The sequence below is a fragment of the Dermacentor variabilis genome, chromosome 4 (assembly GCF_050947875.1).
Source record: "Dermacentor variabilis isolate Ectoservices chromosome 4, ASM5094787v1, whole genome shotgun sequence".
NCBI classification, from domain to species: domain Eukaryota; kingdom Metazoa; phylum Arthropoda; class Arachnida; order Ixodida; family Ixodidae; genus Dermacentor; species Dermacentor variabilis.
The window spans coordinates 6,080,965-6,095,943 of NC_134571.1; the positions used below are offsets into that span (position 1 = coordinate 6,080,965).

The 14,979-nt window shown below is 49.2% G+C and overlaps 1 protein-coding gene across 3 annotated transcripts in view; it reads right to left on the reverse strand.

Annotated features, from left to right (window-relative positions):
- LOC142578609 (sushi, von Willebrand factor type A, EGF and pentraxin domain-containing protein 1-like) overlaps positions 1 to 14,979 on the reverse strand; it is a 370,493-nt gene that overhangs the window by 251,307 nt on the left and 104,207 nt on the right. For all 3 annotated transcript variants that reach the window (XM_075688011.1, XM_075688012.1, XM_075688010.1), the window contains exons 9-10: positions 5,343 to 5,606; positions 4,677 to 4,774 (exon numbers count right to left, since the gene is read on the reverse strand). In XM_075688011.1, the coding sequence (XP_075544126.1) occupies positions 4,677 to 4,774; positions 5,343 to 5,606 (362 nt within the window). The remainder of the gene's footprint in view (positions 1 to 4,676; positions 4,775 to 5,342; positions 5,607 to 14,979) is intronic.

Sequence of the window (14,979 nt, forward strand, 5' to 3'; positions counted from 1 at the left end):
TTTGAAAACCTGCCTCGTAAGACTATGCAAATGGATCATGGTAACGTAGAAATGCTTTATTGGCTGCCTGAAGTTATACCTGAGGTCGCTGACCGTCTTTGTGCACGACCATCAGCTTATGAGGTGAAGGCATCATTATCTTCCATGAAGCGTCACTTGGCCCCAGGGCCGGACGGCTGCCGAAGAGCTTTATCGATCATTCTGGGAAGACATTGGTACCACATTCGTATCTTTTATCAGCCGCTGCTTTAGGGACTTTGAATTCCCGGCTAGTTTTCGCAATGGTCATACTGTTCTGATCCCTAAGCACGATCCATCAGTTCTGCCGGAGGAATGGAGGCCAATCACGCTTCTCAACGTTGACTGCAAAACCTTCACAACTGCTTTCACTCGATGCTTGGGCAGCCTGATGCCTTCATTAATAGGACAACATTAGGCATGCTCGGTCTCTGGCAAAGATACATATCTCGTTCGTTACGCGTGACAAAATGACGTGCACGCTGACCAGGTGAGCACTTCGTCTCTTAGTTTCACTAGATCAAGGAAAGACATCCGATCGCCTTGAACATAGCTACATATTTCATGTGCTGAACTCGTTTGGCTTTTCGTCAAATTTTGTTGAACTTATTAGGAATCCCTATTCAAATGACCGATGTACATTGTTTCTTGATGGTCGTGAAAGTGAATCATTTCCCGTTACTCGAGGTTTTCGTCAAAGGTGCCCTCTATCCCCAGTATTATTTGTTCTCAGCCTTGAGCCCTTTCTGCGCTCGGTACTGCGGGACCCTCACGTGTACGGTCTCCCGCTGCCTGGTAGCGGTGTTGTGAAGGTGGCAGCCTTCGCCGATGACATCACATTGTATCTGAGGAATGAAGATACCTTATTGTGTAGGCTTCGAATTTTCACTGAGTGCGAAAATATTTCAGGTGCTCCGCTAAATTTTTCAAAATATTGTTATTTGTTCATTGGTTCACCACAGACACGCGTAAGGCACCTTTTCTGTCTTCAAAAGAACGATTCTATTCGTATTTTAGGCCTTGATCACACCTATGATGGCATATAACACTGTGTGTGGCTTTGAATTCTTGAATATGTAAGACGAGACATTCAGGATGTTCTAGGGTATAATTTACCCCTATTAAGAGGGACTTAACACAGTCTTTCTTTTGCGCTCCTGTGTGGTACTTCTGTCACGTCGTACAGCAGCCGTTACGGGCTATTAGGTCCTTGCAGTCCCTCCCTTTTTGATTCCTTCTGCTGGTCGAACAATACAGAACTGCTCTGTCGCGCGGTGCTTGGGTTCGTGGTGGGTTCGCGTTACCATCCGTCTCTGTCCCCTGCCGCCTGCTTGCTCTGCGATTTCTGCTTCGCCTGTAACAGCGTAATCAGTGTCCCGCGCGTGAACTCGCCTGCTATTTCCTTGGCAAAAAAATTTCTTACATGTTACTAGGCGTGCGCTTAAGTCTCGGACCACAAGTGTTAATACGTACCTGCATTTTACTCCATGGCGGTGGCATTTTATCGCCATGTACAGCAGGTGTGTCTCGATGCAGACGTTGTAGAAAACCGTGTTGTAGATACAATGTCGGCCTTACTGTTTCCTCTGGTTCTCGCAGCGCGCCGCGCACGTTCCAATTATGTGTTGCGAGGTGCGATAATGGCGTCGCTTCTGCTTGGCCACCTAAGAGACTTCATGTGGCGTCTAAGCTGGCAAGTGCTCCCAACGCGTGAGACTACAGCGGTGGGGAAGAGTCCCATCTTCGCTATGTCCAAATTGCTCCCTTCAAGACTCTAACAAACATGCGCTGTTGCAATACGTCGTTGCTAGGGTATGTTTGAGGGCCGTGCATGCTGGTTTTCGTCTCCTGGGAGTCAACCGATTTATTACACCTAGTTGCTGCTCAGGAGGGCGTTTGGCGCGAACTTTAATTGCAGCGGGGGCCTTTTTTCTATGGCGTAGCCGGGGCGAGGCAGTTGCCGTGGGCGATCGTCATCAAGCTCTGTTTCCACTCCTACTCTACTCTGAGCTACTGTCGTTTCTGTCAGAGATGTTGTTCTTCCTTGGGGAAGACGAGTTACTTCGACAGTGGTCATGCCGTTTCCTGCCGGTGGCTGATAGACGCGTACGGCTTAATTTTCGACCAGCCTGGTTCTTGTAGCTAGGCCATCAAAAGTGTTCATGGAATCTACACACAATGTAGGTGCCCGTGATTTCTGTGTGCACGTGCTCTCGTATACATTATCATGTTTGTACATACACACCGCATAGCATCACTACAAAATTATGCAAAGCGTCTCTGTCATATCATCGTTCCGTGTACACTGTGTATATCGAACATCATTTTATAAAACGTGATAATTAGTTTATGTGCAACTGTGCCTTTCCGTAGGTCTATGTGGTTATATGTTAGTGAGGGAGGACTCGAACATTTCTATGAAAACGTGCCCTATATACTATGCTTCGTACTTTATATATAAAAAAATCAGAAATGTTTTTATTTCCGACCAACTTTGTTGGGGCTCCTCCAGGCGAAAAGCTGCGACGTACAACATGAATGTACCTGAAGGCCCCTACATGGCAGCAGTAAGTCTTCTGTTGGCAAACGTAGAACATGTGTAACACTCATCTATTAGGATACGCAATTACAATGTAGCAAAAGAAAATGTGCTCATATAAAGAAACATTCATCTTTTCGGATATATGTCGTCATATATATGAGGTATATGCTATCAGATATATGTTATCAGATATATGTTCAGATATATGTTTTCAGATATATGTTATCGTGCTGGTGTAAATGTGCCGTGATTGTGACTAAGTGTTCGTATCGTCTCTTGTCGAAATCAACGTTTTCTGAACGCCACGGGAATGCTCGCTCACGGATAACTCCGCCGACGCCGACATCAGATTTTCTGCGACATGACGCCCTAACGCTCACGCGTTAAAAAAAAAACGAGACTCAAGAAATGATTGGAAGTTGTGTAAAGTAAATTACAAGGTCAAGTTTCCGCCGTGCCACACAGGTGGATTCAGCAAATTTTGTTTTTAACATTTATTATTGCGAGAGCAATTATATGGACACTCCCGGCGCATTTTTGCCGTCGCAATAGCCATCGGCGCCGCCGTGACGTTCCCTATAAAGTCCGAGGGCGATGCTGTATGAGCTAGTGAAAGCGTGCGAGAGTGAGCCGGCAATCGCGCTCAATCTCGCGCACGCCAGAAAAGAAATTGGCGGGAAGAAAGCGCGCCGTCTTCCGTCGGGCGCAAGGCTCCCTCCGGGAAGAGGGTACAGCGCGCCCACCAGGGCCGCTGTATCTTGAAAGCTATCTGCAACGGGTACAGAGTCCGCCGTGCGCTGTTTTCGGGACTTAGTTCGCGTTGATGCGAGACTCAACACGAAGGTCCGCTCCGGCTTCGGCCGCGCTTCCTCACTCCAGGGTTTTTCAGCGAGTTTCAAGGGTCATAAAATGAGGTGTGTTAATGTTTGCATGTACGTGCGTGACACCATGCTTGCTAATTTAGTTAGTATGCCTATGTTTACAAGATTTTACGGCGAATAAAACTAATATCCTAACTTCGTATAGTTGTCCCCTAATTTGATATCGCAATCGATGTTTTGCCTTTCGGTCGAAACAACGACTTTTTATGAACGAAAACCAACTCTCGTAGCGTCCTGTACTCCCTTTGGTATCTCTACATATATTTTTAGTAAGCAAGATGAAAGATTACTCATTTTCATCGTTTCTTGGCGCTTTGCTTATGTACCTAGAAACAGAGTGGGACGTTAGCACGGAAGCCGTAGTGTTGTAATCTTATTATAGATACCCGCGATCAACTAAAGCAAACTTTTATGTTTACTTCATGTCGAAGTACATCCACAAGCAGGTTATGGTGTAAGGACGCAATAATTTCCTGCGATAGCGTTAGTTCTGCGGTTGGAAGTCGAATGACTGGACTTGAAACCGTGTTCTTCAGGGCAAGGAGCAGCTGCATAGAGTAAAAACTTTATTAAATATAAGAAAAATACGGCATGATAGTTGTGGCCCTATTCCAGGGCCCCACTGGCACGAGCGGCTCACTGGGATGGTGCAGAAGAGCCAATTGGATCTCCCGACCCTCGTCCGCAAGCCATGCCTCCCACTGCCTATTACTCATTAGTGTATGTTGGTGCAACATGGCGCTGTCTATGTGCGGAGGCCTCCTGGGGCATTCCCATGTGATGTGTTTTATTGTGGGTGTGTCCGTGCACCACGGGCACTCGTCAGTGAACCTCGTGGGCTGTATTCTGCGTAGGTGGTGCAGGTTGGGGTATGTATTCGTCTGCATACGACGCCAGTCCCTCTCCTGTTGGCGGTTTAAATCGGAGTGAGGATGTCCAAAACGTCTCGGCTCCTGCTTTGCTGTAGAAGTATGTCACGAGAATTTGGAGGAAGGCCGTCGCGAGGCCATGCCATTGCTCGGACGTTTAATCCTCGAGCAATACGCTCTGCCCTCGCGTTTCCTGCCAGTCCTTCGTGTGCTCGACACCATATAATATTGTGGTGCCCTTGTAGTTCGTTGCCTAAAAAACTGATAGAAAAAGCAACAAACGAGGTCCCCGGGACAAACACGGTACGTACAGCAGCAAAAAAGGCGAGAAAATGCGTAAGAACAAAATCAGAAAGAGAAACTTGCCAGGAATCGCGGTTCCTCCCAAGTGACGTTAGTTTCACGCGTGCCAGAGACCGTTAAAATGTTGTCCGGACAGAAGGTGACCAATGGATTTTCCACATCTATAACGAAACCAAGTAAACATTAATAAACAGTGCCTTATTGTCAACTTTCACGAGCCGTCAGCTAGTACGCGAGATACGGGACATGTACGATAGGCAGAATTACACACGATAAATGTTAAGAATCTGTGGCGGGAAGTCGACTAAAATTATACTCGATTGCATTATTCTCGAAGTACAGGGACAATAAATTAGTGTGCTTCGAGTTGCCGATTAATTCGGACGCTCTCATCGATCTTTGTTTATCTCACAGGACATAGCGACTGTGATGTAAAGGCGTTGGTCACGAGTTCGAGACACGGACCAGGATGAATTTTTCTTCAGCTACAAAGCTTTCTTTCTCATAAATAATTCATGGACTTTTTTCAAGTTCATGCTATTGACGGGTGGATGACAGTTTCTTCCTTTCATTAGCACCCCTACCCCTTGCGGGATTTCGCAGAGCTCATTTTACATTCTCCTTCAATGTTACCGTAAACTGTAAACATAATTCTTAGCAACGCAGCCACAGACATAGAGAGAGGCGGCTTAGCAGAATAGGTATAAGTACAGAGTGATTTTTGCTCACCTATCACGAACACTTTGAATGCGCACGGGTCCGATGTGAGACCCACGGCGTCAGTGGCAACATATTGAATGTCGTGCTCTCCAATCGGGAACTCGTGCGGCAGAGTCGTGATCTCGAGCGGGAACACGAGTTTTACGGTGGACGAGCCGGAATTGTCGGTGGACACGGGCTCTTTCCACTGCACTGGATCGGAGAAAGGCCTACCCGGGGCATTGTAGACCGTCATGTCTTGAGGGCAGTGCACAATCATGGGCTTTTGCACATCTGAAATAAAACGAAAGCGACTTCATTGTTAATATCGCATGTCTCATTCTTGCCTATCGGAATTGTTGCGTTTGAGTGGCCTATTGTTACGTTTGAGTGGCCTATCAAGAACAAGTAATTTCCCCTATGTTGTCCTTGGTGTCAGTGTTTGTTGGCTTCTTATGACCAATAAAGATCGGGTCCCTCGGTTAACCTCCCTTTCTTCTCGTTTATTGGAAAAACTGCAATTCTCATGGACGTTCACGACCTACCCTATCTTTTTTCTTTCGTTTGTTTGCTTTTTCTCGCCGCTGTTCTTTTAGTCTTTCATTTCGCCTTCCCCCTGTGCAGGGTAGCAAACCAGAATCTTATCCGGTTAGCCTCCCTGCCTTTCTCATCCCGTTTATCTCTTCTATAGGTCGTTTCCAATGTGGAGTGACGTCGCTGTATATCGGGATGACTCCTTTTAAAGCAAATCTTACTAGGCGAACCCCCCAAGACTTTGCAGACGGTGGCTGCTGCGGCTGTCTTGTCCAATAGCATATACACAGTACAGCAGTCAGATAATGAATCACCTAAATGTAGCCTGTTACTATTCGCTTTCCGCAAAGGCCAAATAAGTGCGGTGCATGACTCATGCTGTGCATATATGAACACGGCGCAAGGCGGCAGCCGGCCGACTTCAAGTTGTGGCGCCCACAAAGTCTGTTTCGATTGTGCTTCGAGTGGTACCAGAGAACAGACTTCCGGTTGCCGACAATAAATTAATATCCGGAGTGAATGTGTGTGTGTGTGTGGTACAATGCATAGTTGAACTCTGACGTCAATGTCCCACCCTTCCATGCAGTGTTGTTCAATAAAGCGTTTGTTAGGATTTGGGCCGGGCGAAAGAATTTTTTTCCGCAGGGTTTTCGAGAAGGGTATATTGTTACTAGGCAACGTGCATACCAGGGGGGACAAGGCTTTTGAAAAGGAGAGAAGGAAGAGATTGACTCCTGCGTTTGCGTGGAATGAGGCAACCTTAATTCTGTAGGTTAAATACTGAGTTACTCGTTCCTCACTTCCTCATTTCACTGTGGTGGCGAGCGGTCGGACACGACAACATGCACTAGCGCCTGGCGGCGATCCTTCGTCATTTATTGTTTCCTTGGATTCTATCTCGCAATTACTTAACGACCAACTACGCAACATAATCTTAGGTGGCAATATCAACATTGACCACCTTGCCGACAGTAGCATGAAAATAGAGTTCAACCTTATTAAACAGACACTACCGTCCAAATGTTAGTACACCACCCTCAAGAATGACAACGAGCACTCTGTCATAAAGTGCGTGCCCGCGTCTATATCGAGACGGCCGTCATTGCCGCCGCAGCCGCAGCACCGCTTACACGGCGATAGGGAGGAAAGCTCCCCATTGTTCCTGAATTCGCCGGACCGGTTCGTCACTTGGGTCGCTAGACCATGACGAGGGACGGGCTAGCCAATGCGACCGGGGAGAGTGCTTTGGAAGACGCAGCAGCGTCGTCGTGCACCGAGAGACAGCTGAAGGTGGTCGGCAGGCTGAAATCCCCAGGCCGGAGTCTTCGCCGGTAGATCGACAGTCGGTGCAAGTCCGTCAACATCTTCGGCAGTGAGGTAGGAGCAGCCCGACGCTTCTTCAGATCGAGATCTCGGCGAGACCGCCATAGATAAGACTCGTGTTCCAATATGCTCTCGGAACTCTCCGCCGGCCCCTTTTTTTAAAATCGCGTTTCGTCTTTCATTTACTTATTCATCGCGTGTTAATTTTTGTATGTTCTGTCAGTGTAGTGTTTGCCGTATTTATTGTCGCGTGTATTCCTCCTTTGTGTCGCGTACAGTGGGGTAGCAACGGGGCGAGGGGGGTGTGGCGGGGGGGGGGGGGGGGCGCCGTGGGCTCCCGGTGCAAGGAGCCAGTGGGGGGGGGGGGGTGTCATATACATCTGAAGACACCCCTCTTTCAGCCGGCTACACCCGGGGGTGGGGGGGGGGAGGTGACAGAGGACCTATGGGCCCCGGGTGCCAGACGACCTAGCTACGCCACTGGTCGCGTAATTGTTTTTTTTTTCTTTTATTTTGCGAGTGTTAGAAATTCCCACGTGGTGGGCTTTGTGTCCTGTGTCACGTCATAATGAGTTGTCTGTGACCCGCACGCCTTCCTCGAAGCTTTTTACATTCTGCTTGTAGTTTTCTTATTCTTTTTTGTCATGTCACTGGCATGAAATTATTTTATTAGATCGAGCGTGTGTTTTTACGTCCCCTCCAGTCTCATGCCTCTGGTCCGCGGTAGATCAGGCGTGGAGCTTATCGCCGAACAGCTGTCGAACCATATGTAAGTGCACGCGGGGTGGGTTTGTTGTCACCCCATCGCCTCCTATTCTGAGATTGTAACTAATCATACCCCAATTTTCGACATACTCAAAAGCTCATATATCTTCCGATAACAAATTCAAATTCCCAGGTTATTATGTGTGGTGTCATTAATTACGCCATAAGTTATCATTTCCCCATTTCTGTCCTTTAACAACGTCGCAGTTTTGCCCGAAAGGCGAAGCATCGACTGCAATAGCACATTAGTGGACTGCTAGCTATACGAAGTAACGATAATGGTTTATGGGCCGTATAACTTTGTAAACACAGGCAAACTAACTAAATTAACAAGCATGGTGTCATGCGCGTACAAGCAAACATGAACACATCTGAGTTAATGACCGCTTAAACTTGCTGTGAAAACGTTGGAGTGAGCAAGCGCCGCAACACCAGCGAGCGAGTTGACCTTCGTGTTGCCTCTCGCATCAACGTCAACTAAGGCGCGAGAACACCGAGCACAACGAACTCTGTCCCCGTCGACTTTCAAGACACAGCGGCCAGGGCGGGCGCGCGCTGTTGCGTACTCCAGGGTAGCGTACCGTACTGCTGTCGAGAAGTAGCGACGCCTGCCTATTGAAGCTCGACCGACATTACTTATTGGGTAGCGTGGCGTTGTCGGCGGGCTGCAGGCATCCGGTAGATCATGGCGACCAAGCAGGGGCGAGACGATTTGCTAGTGCGAAACTTGCACTGTTTATTCAAAGGTAGTTGAAAGAAAATAAGAAAAGCATGAAGTATGAAGTATCAAGTAAGAAGTCTATCTAAGTACATTTCGGAGCCCCTTAAGTAGGCTCTCTACAAGTGTGGGCGGGATCTTGCTTCCGTCGAATGACACGTGACAGGCACGGAGAGAGGTCACCCGTGGGCTCCGGCTCAGGCAGTAGGGTGAATGACCTCTCCGGCGCCGTGGGGTCCAGCCAAGAGAAGGTGTAGGGGATGAGGTAAGCACACACGATGCCACGACCATGAGAGGAGGGGAAGAGGTCGCTCGTGGGCTCCGGCTCAGGGGGTATGGGGGAATGACCTCTCGCCATGTGGTGTCAGACGCCAACCCTAACAGCATCTCCGGCGGGGGAGGAAGATACCGACGTGTAGGGGCCAGCAGCTGCTGTACGACGGATCGGCGTTTCGGTATCAGGATTCCCCGTAGAGGTCACGAAGCCTTCGTTCGTATTAGGTAGGTTCCGGGGAGTGGTCATCCGACCTCGTGGCGCTCTTGTGACTTTTCTCCTTGGTCCGGTCCGGTGAAATTGGTCTTTGCAAGCAGGTCTCGCAACTTTTCGTCTCCTGCGTGGGCAAGCAGTCACCCCAGAACAGTGCCGGACCCACAACCACAAGGCAGCGAGCACAAGGCTACTCTCCCCAAGACACACCCGGCTTTTAACAAAAAAAAAGAAAGAAAACCCGCTACACCTTTCCCATTTCCTACGCGCGTCCCCCCCCCCCCCCCCCCCCTTAACACTAAGAACAGCCATTTCTTGAAAGCGTTAAGACGTGGTTATTAAAACCAGCTTACCATCGGCTTCACTTCGGAAAAACATATGAATGCACGAAAAAAATGCCACGGAAACCCGGATGAGCATGAGGCTTTGGATACTCTAGAGGCAACGACTTAAACCGTCGGCATTGCCGTTAAGCTTACCCTTCTTGTAGCGAATATCGAAGGTGTACTGTTGAAGAGCCAAGATCCAGCGCAAAAGACGACCGTTTTTCGTAGACATGGACTGGAGCCATGTGAGGGGACAGTGGTCAGTCTCTATAGTGAATTTTGAGCCAGCGATATAGCAAGCTAGCTTCTGTACCGCCCAAACTACGCAAGCGCATTCCTTTTCTAATGCACTGTATGCTTCCTCACGAACTGAAAGCTTTCTACTGGCATACAGTTCAGGATGTTCGTTCTCGTCATCTCTCATTTGACAGAGCACCACCCCCATACCCCTGTCACTGGCATCACACTGAAGAATGAATGGCTTAGAGTAGTCGGGCTCGTTCAACACTGGCTGACTCGTTAGTGCGTTCTTCAGCATACTAAAAGCCTTTTCTTTTGCGTCATCCCACTTTACCGTTTGTGGTTCTGTTTTTCTGAGAGCATCCGTTAAAGGACTCGCAATCTCGGAATACCGTGGAATATATCTTTGGTAATAACCCGCCAAGCCAAGGAATGATCTGATGTACCGCTTGGTGCGTGGTTGCGGGAAGTTGTCTATCGCGGTCACTTTAACCTCGGAAGGCCGACGATGGCCTTGCCCTATTACATGACCTAGATAAGCTACCTCCGCGCGCCCTAATTGGCATTTGGGAGCCTTAACAGTTAAGTTGGCCTCTCGTAGCCGACACAACACGGTTCGCAGGTGTTGCATATGGTCCGCCCATGATGAAGAAAAGATAGCTATGTCATCGAGATAGGGAAGTGCAAAGTCCTCCATTCCTCGTAGCACCTGGTCCATAAGGCTAGCGAAGCAATATGGCGCATTCTTCAATCCAAAACTCAGGACTTTCGGACGAAAGGTTCCCATCGGGGAAATAAACGCTGCAAGCCTGCTTGCCCTCTCGGTCAACGGAGCCTGCCAATACCCTCTGACTAAATCGAGCGTAGAAATGAAATTAGCACTGCTCACTTTCTCAAGCCTTTCCTCGATATGCGGTATTGGATAAGTCTGGTCCTTCGTGATTAAATTGAGCCTGCGGTAGTCGATACATAGCCGCGGCTCTTTTCCTGGAACCTCAACCAAGATGAGAGGTGAGGTATAATCACTCTCTCCTGACTCGATTACACCTAGCTCCAACCTCTTGTTTATTTCAGCGGTCATGACTTCACGTTGACGAGGCGAAACGCGATAAGCTTTCGAACGAACTGGGTCCGACGAGGTTAACTCGATGTCGTGAATGATCGCAGTTGTCCTGCCCGGTGTGTCTGAAAATACGTCTTTAAATTCAAAGTTCGGCCCTCTGAATGGGATTCAACTCCGCCTGTTCTACTAACTTATCAATGGTCTCGTCAATGTCTTTTGTCTCCGTTACTGCTGGTAACTCTGGAAAGTCGAGAGGCATTTCCTCAGGTTGGTTAAGGGACATGTTCACAATGGCTTCCCTCTGCCTGTAGGGTTTAAGTAGATTGCTATGGTACACTTGTGGTGTCCTTCGTTTTCCCGGTACCGTGATTACGTAGTTTGTTTCAGATAATTTCTGAATTATGTCAACCGGTCCTTCCCATTGAACCTCTAGTTGGTTTTTCAACGAGGGTTTCAGGATCATTACCTTTTCCCCCACTTCAAAGCGTCACGTGCGAGCCGTCCTGTCATAGTAACGCTTAGCCTTGCTTTGTGCCTTACGCATTTCCTGTCCTGCTAATTCCTGAGAAGCGTGCAGACGGTTCAACAGCTCTAGCACGTATGCCACAACCGAAGGATCGTCTGCCCGGCCTTCCCAGGCTTCTCGAACAATGCGGAGAGGGGAGCGAAGGCAGTGTCCGTAAACGAGCTCTTAAGGTGAAAAACCTGTTGATTCGTGCGGTGCAGTTCGAAGCGCGAACATGGCGGCAGGCAAGCAGCTCTCCCAATCGGCTTTGTGCTCATAACACAAGGCTCGCAAAAGCCGTTTCATGACTGAGTGGACTTTCTCTACCGCGTTTGACTGTGGGTGGTACACTGAGCTATGGATAATTTTAATACCGCACCTTTCCAGGAACGTCGAGGTCAGTGCGCTCGTAAAGCCGGATCCTTGATCTGACTGGATTTCTGGGGGAAACCCTACTCGCGCGAAGATAGATGAAAGCGCGTTGACGATCTCCACCGAGATAAGTTCTTTGAGAGGCACTGCCTCGGGAAATTTCGTTGCGGGGCATAGGGCAGTAAGAATATGTCGATAGCCAGACTGCGTCGCAGGAAGTGGTCCCACTGCGTCTATTATGATCCTGCAAAATGGCTCCGTGATAATGGGAACAAGTGTCATTGGCGCTTTAGCCTTACCTCCGGGCTTGCCAATGCGTTGACATGTGTCTCAGCTTCTTACAAATGCTTCTGTTTCTCGAAAGCAGCCGGGCCAGTAAAATTCCTGCAATAAGCGGTCCTTTGTTTTACGAATGCCCAGATGCCTTGTCCAAAAGCCCCCGTGAACCAGGTGCAGGAGCTGCTCACGATAGGGATGAGGCACCACGAGTTGGTCGAATTGGTCGAAAGGGAGTGAACCCTTTCGACTGGTGTACTTTCTATAAAGGATGCCTGCCCTCTTTAGGAACTTCACGTTCTGTTTGGCTACACCTTCTTTAGCGTCAGGCCTTAGGTTACGCAGGGTGGAATCTTTTTCCTGCTCACAATCAATGTGGCAGGGCTTACATTCAATAACCTTTGCCTGCATTCTGCCTCGCGAGGCATTTCAGGCTCTGCTGCTTTCCTGACTCCTTCATTAGCTGGCGTACCTTCCGCATCATCCCCTATAGGGCCGTCCGGTTGGGTACTGGTGGACGAATCCTCCTTCAAACCTGTTTCCTCCACTACTGGACCCTCATACACTGCCTTGGCCGCGAGCTCCCGTGCCTTGGAACGAGTAAAGGCTTGCACTATCCTTTCACTAAACCCGATTCCCCTGCGTCGTAGCAAATTCTCAGATTTGTTAGAAAACAAATATGGATACTGAGGCGGGAGATGTGCCGAGACGGCAGCTTCAGTGTCTAGTACTCCAAAAGGTCCTTCGATACGAATCTTGGCCACAGGGAGACAAACACTGGAGGTTTCCACGGCTTGCCTTATCCAAGCACATTCTCCCCTGAACTGGCCTTCCTCAACGTATATATATATACGACAGATGCACCACATCCATTGTGGCTACTGAGTCGCGAAGCACCGTACGCGGTTTGCCGTTTACCACGAGGTCTCGAATGTACGGTTCTAGCAATTTCATGTTTTCCTCGTTACTAGTTAGTGACATCAACACTAACTTGGGATTTTTGCATCCCACGGAGATATGCCCTGTTTGCTGGCAGTTGTAGCAAACTATTGGTTTCTTGGCCTCGAAAGCCCTTTTCTTTTGCCTTTCTGCCCTCTGTTCGGGTGACTCCTCCATCCCTTGCTGTTCTCGTCACTACTTTCCACTGAATCTGACATTTCCTTTGCTTTATACTGATTCGACTTCGACCAACGCTCTGGCTTGTCGGGTCTGTATTTAGTCACCTCCTTCTTAGGAGCTTCTTTGCCTTCGAACGCGCGGCGGGTTACGTACTCCTTAGCGAGATTGGCCGCTCTCGAAACAGTGTCTACGCCTGGCCTATCCTGAACCCAATACTTGATACTGGCAGCCGTCGGTAGAACTGTTCTAAGGCAACGCACTGCATTGTCTTTTCGGCGTCGCCGAGTGCACCCTCTTTGAGCCATTCCTTCAGGTTGACCTCCAAGGTGTATGCAAAATCTGAATATGACTCACTTTTGGTCTTCTCGACTTCCCTGAACTTTCGCCTGAATGCTTCAGCTGATAATCTATACTGTTTAAGCAGATTTGCTTTGACTTCATCGAAGTCCTCTGCTTCTTCTTCCCCCATGCGGGCGATAATATCAGCTACCTCACGTGGCAGTAACGTAAGCAACAGTTGCGGCCACGTGTTTCTCGCGAATTTCGCCTTCTCACACGTGCGCTCAAACTGTACCAGAAAAAGACCTATGTCCCCTCCTACTGCGTAGGGTGCCATCAAGTCTGTCATTCTGCGCTCGCTTTCACGTGCCTCTCTGCTAGGTCTTTTGCTATTTTGTGCTTTCAGAAGCTCAATCTCTAGGCGATTCATTTCGAGTGCGTCGCGGGCAACACACTCTTCCTTCTCCTCTAGGCGCTTATGCTCTTCTTTGGCCTCACGTGCTGCCCGTTCGCGCTCCTCTTTTTCCTCTAGGCGCTTACGCTCTTCGTTGGCCTCACGTGCTGCCCGTTCGCGCTCCTCTTTTTCCTCTAGGCGCTTACGCTCTTCCTCTTTCTCTTTAATGCCCTCGAGGCATTCCGTCACTTCCTCGTCGTCTGCCCCGGTCGCTTCGATCGCCTCAAAGATCTCCCGCTTTCTCTTTGATTCGGCAATTCGGAGGCCCAACTCTTTGGCCAAGCTCAACAATTCCGGCTTCTTTAGCGCCTTCAAGTTCATGGCTGCCCTTAGTGCTGCTAAACCTTCACTCTATACAACCTTGATGTACTCAAACTTCCGTCAACGGTTTAAAGAAAAATCACTGCAATGTACTTTGCAAAAAATCCGTAAAAGCCAAGTGATATCTCAGTGAAGAAAAGCCGTGCACTCACCATATGCAGTCATGATCCGGACACCTTCCTTCCGAACGTTGTCGCCAGGATGAAGAGGCTACGATCTCGTACTTGTCGTCCAAGTTGGGGTCTCCAGGATTCCGTATCCCACCGCTGCCACCAGTTTGTTGCGCACTCCAGGGTAGCGTACCGTACTGCTGCCGAGTAATAGCGACGCCTGCCTATCGAAGCTCGACCGACATTACTTATTGGGTAGCGTGGCGTTGTCGGCGGGCTGCAGGCATCCGGTAGATCATGGCGACCAACCAGGGGCGAGACGATTTGCTAGTGCGAAACTTGCACTGTTTATTCAAAGGTAGTTGAAAGAAAATAAGAAAAGCATGAAGTATGAAGTATCAAGTAAGAAGTCTATCTAAGTACATTTCGGAGCCCCTTAAGTAGGCTCTCTACAAGTGTGGGCGGGATCTTGCTTCCGTCGAATGACACGTGACAGGGACGGAGAGAGGTCGCCCGTGGGCTCCGGCTCAGGGGGTAGGGTGAATGACCTCTCGCCACGTGGTGTCACACGCCAACCCTAACAGCGCGGAGTAAAACGAGCCCCCTCGTGCCGGAGCCTTTCGCCCGACGGAAGACGGCGCTTCCTTCCCGCTTTCGTCTCTGGCGTTCGCGACATTGAGCGGCGATCGCCGGCTCGCTCACGTACGCTTTCACTCCCACACATAGCCCACGGCAGGCGGCGACGATTTTATCACCCCTGGACTTTATACAGACC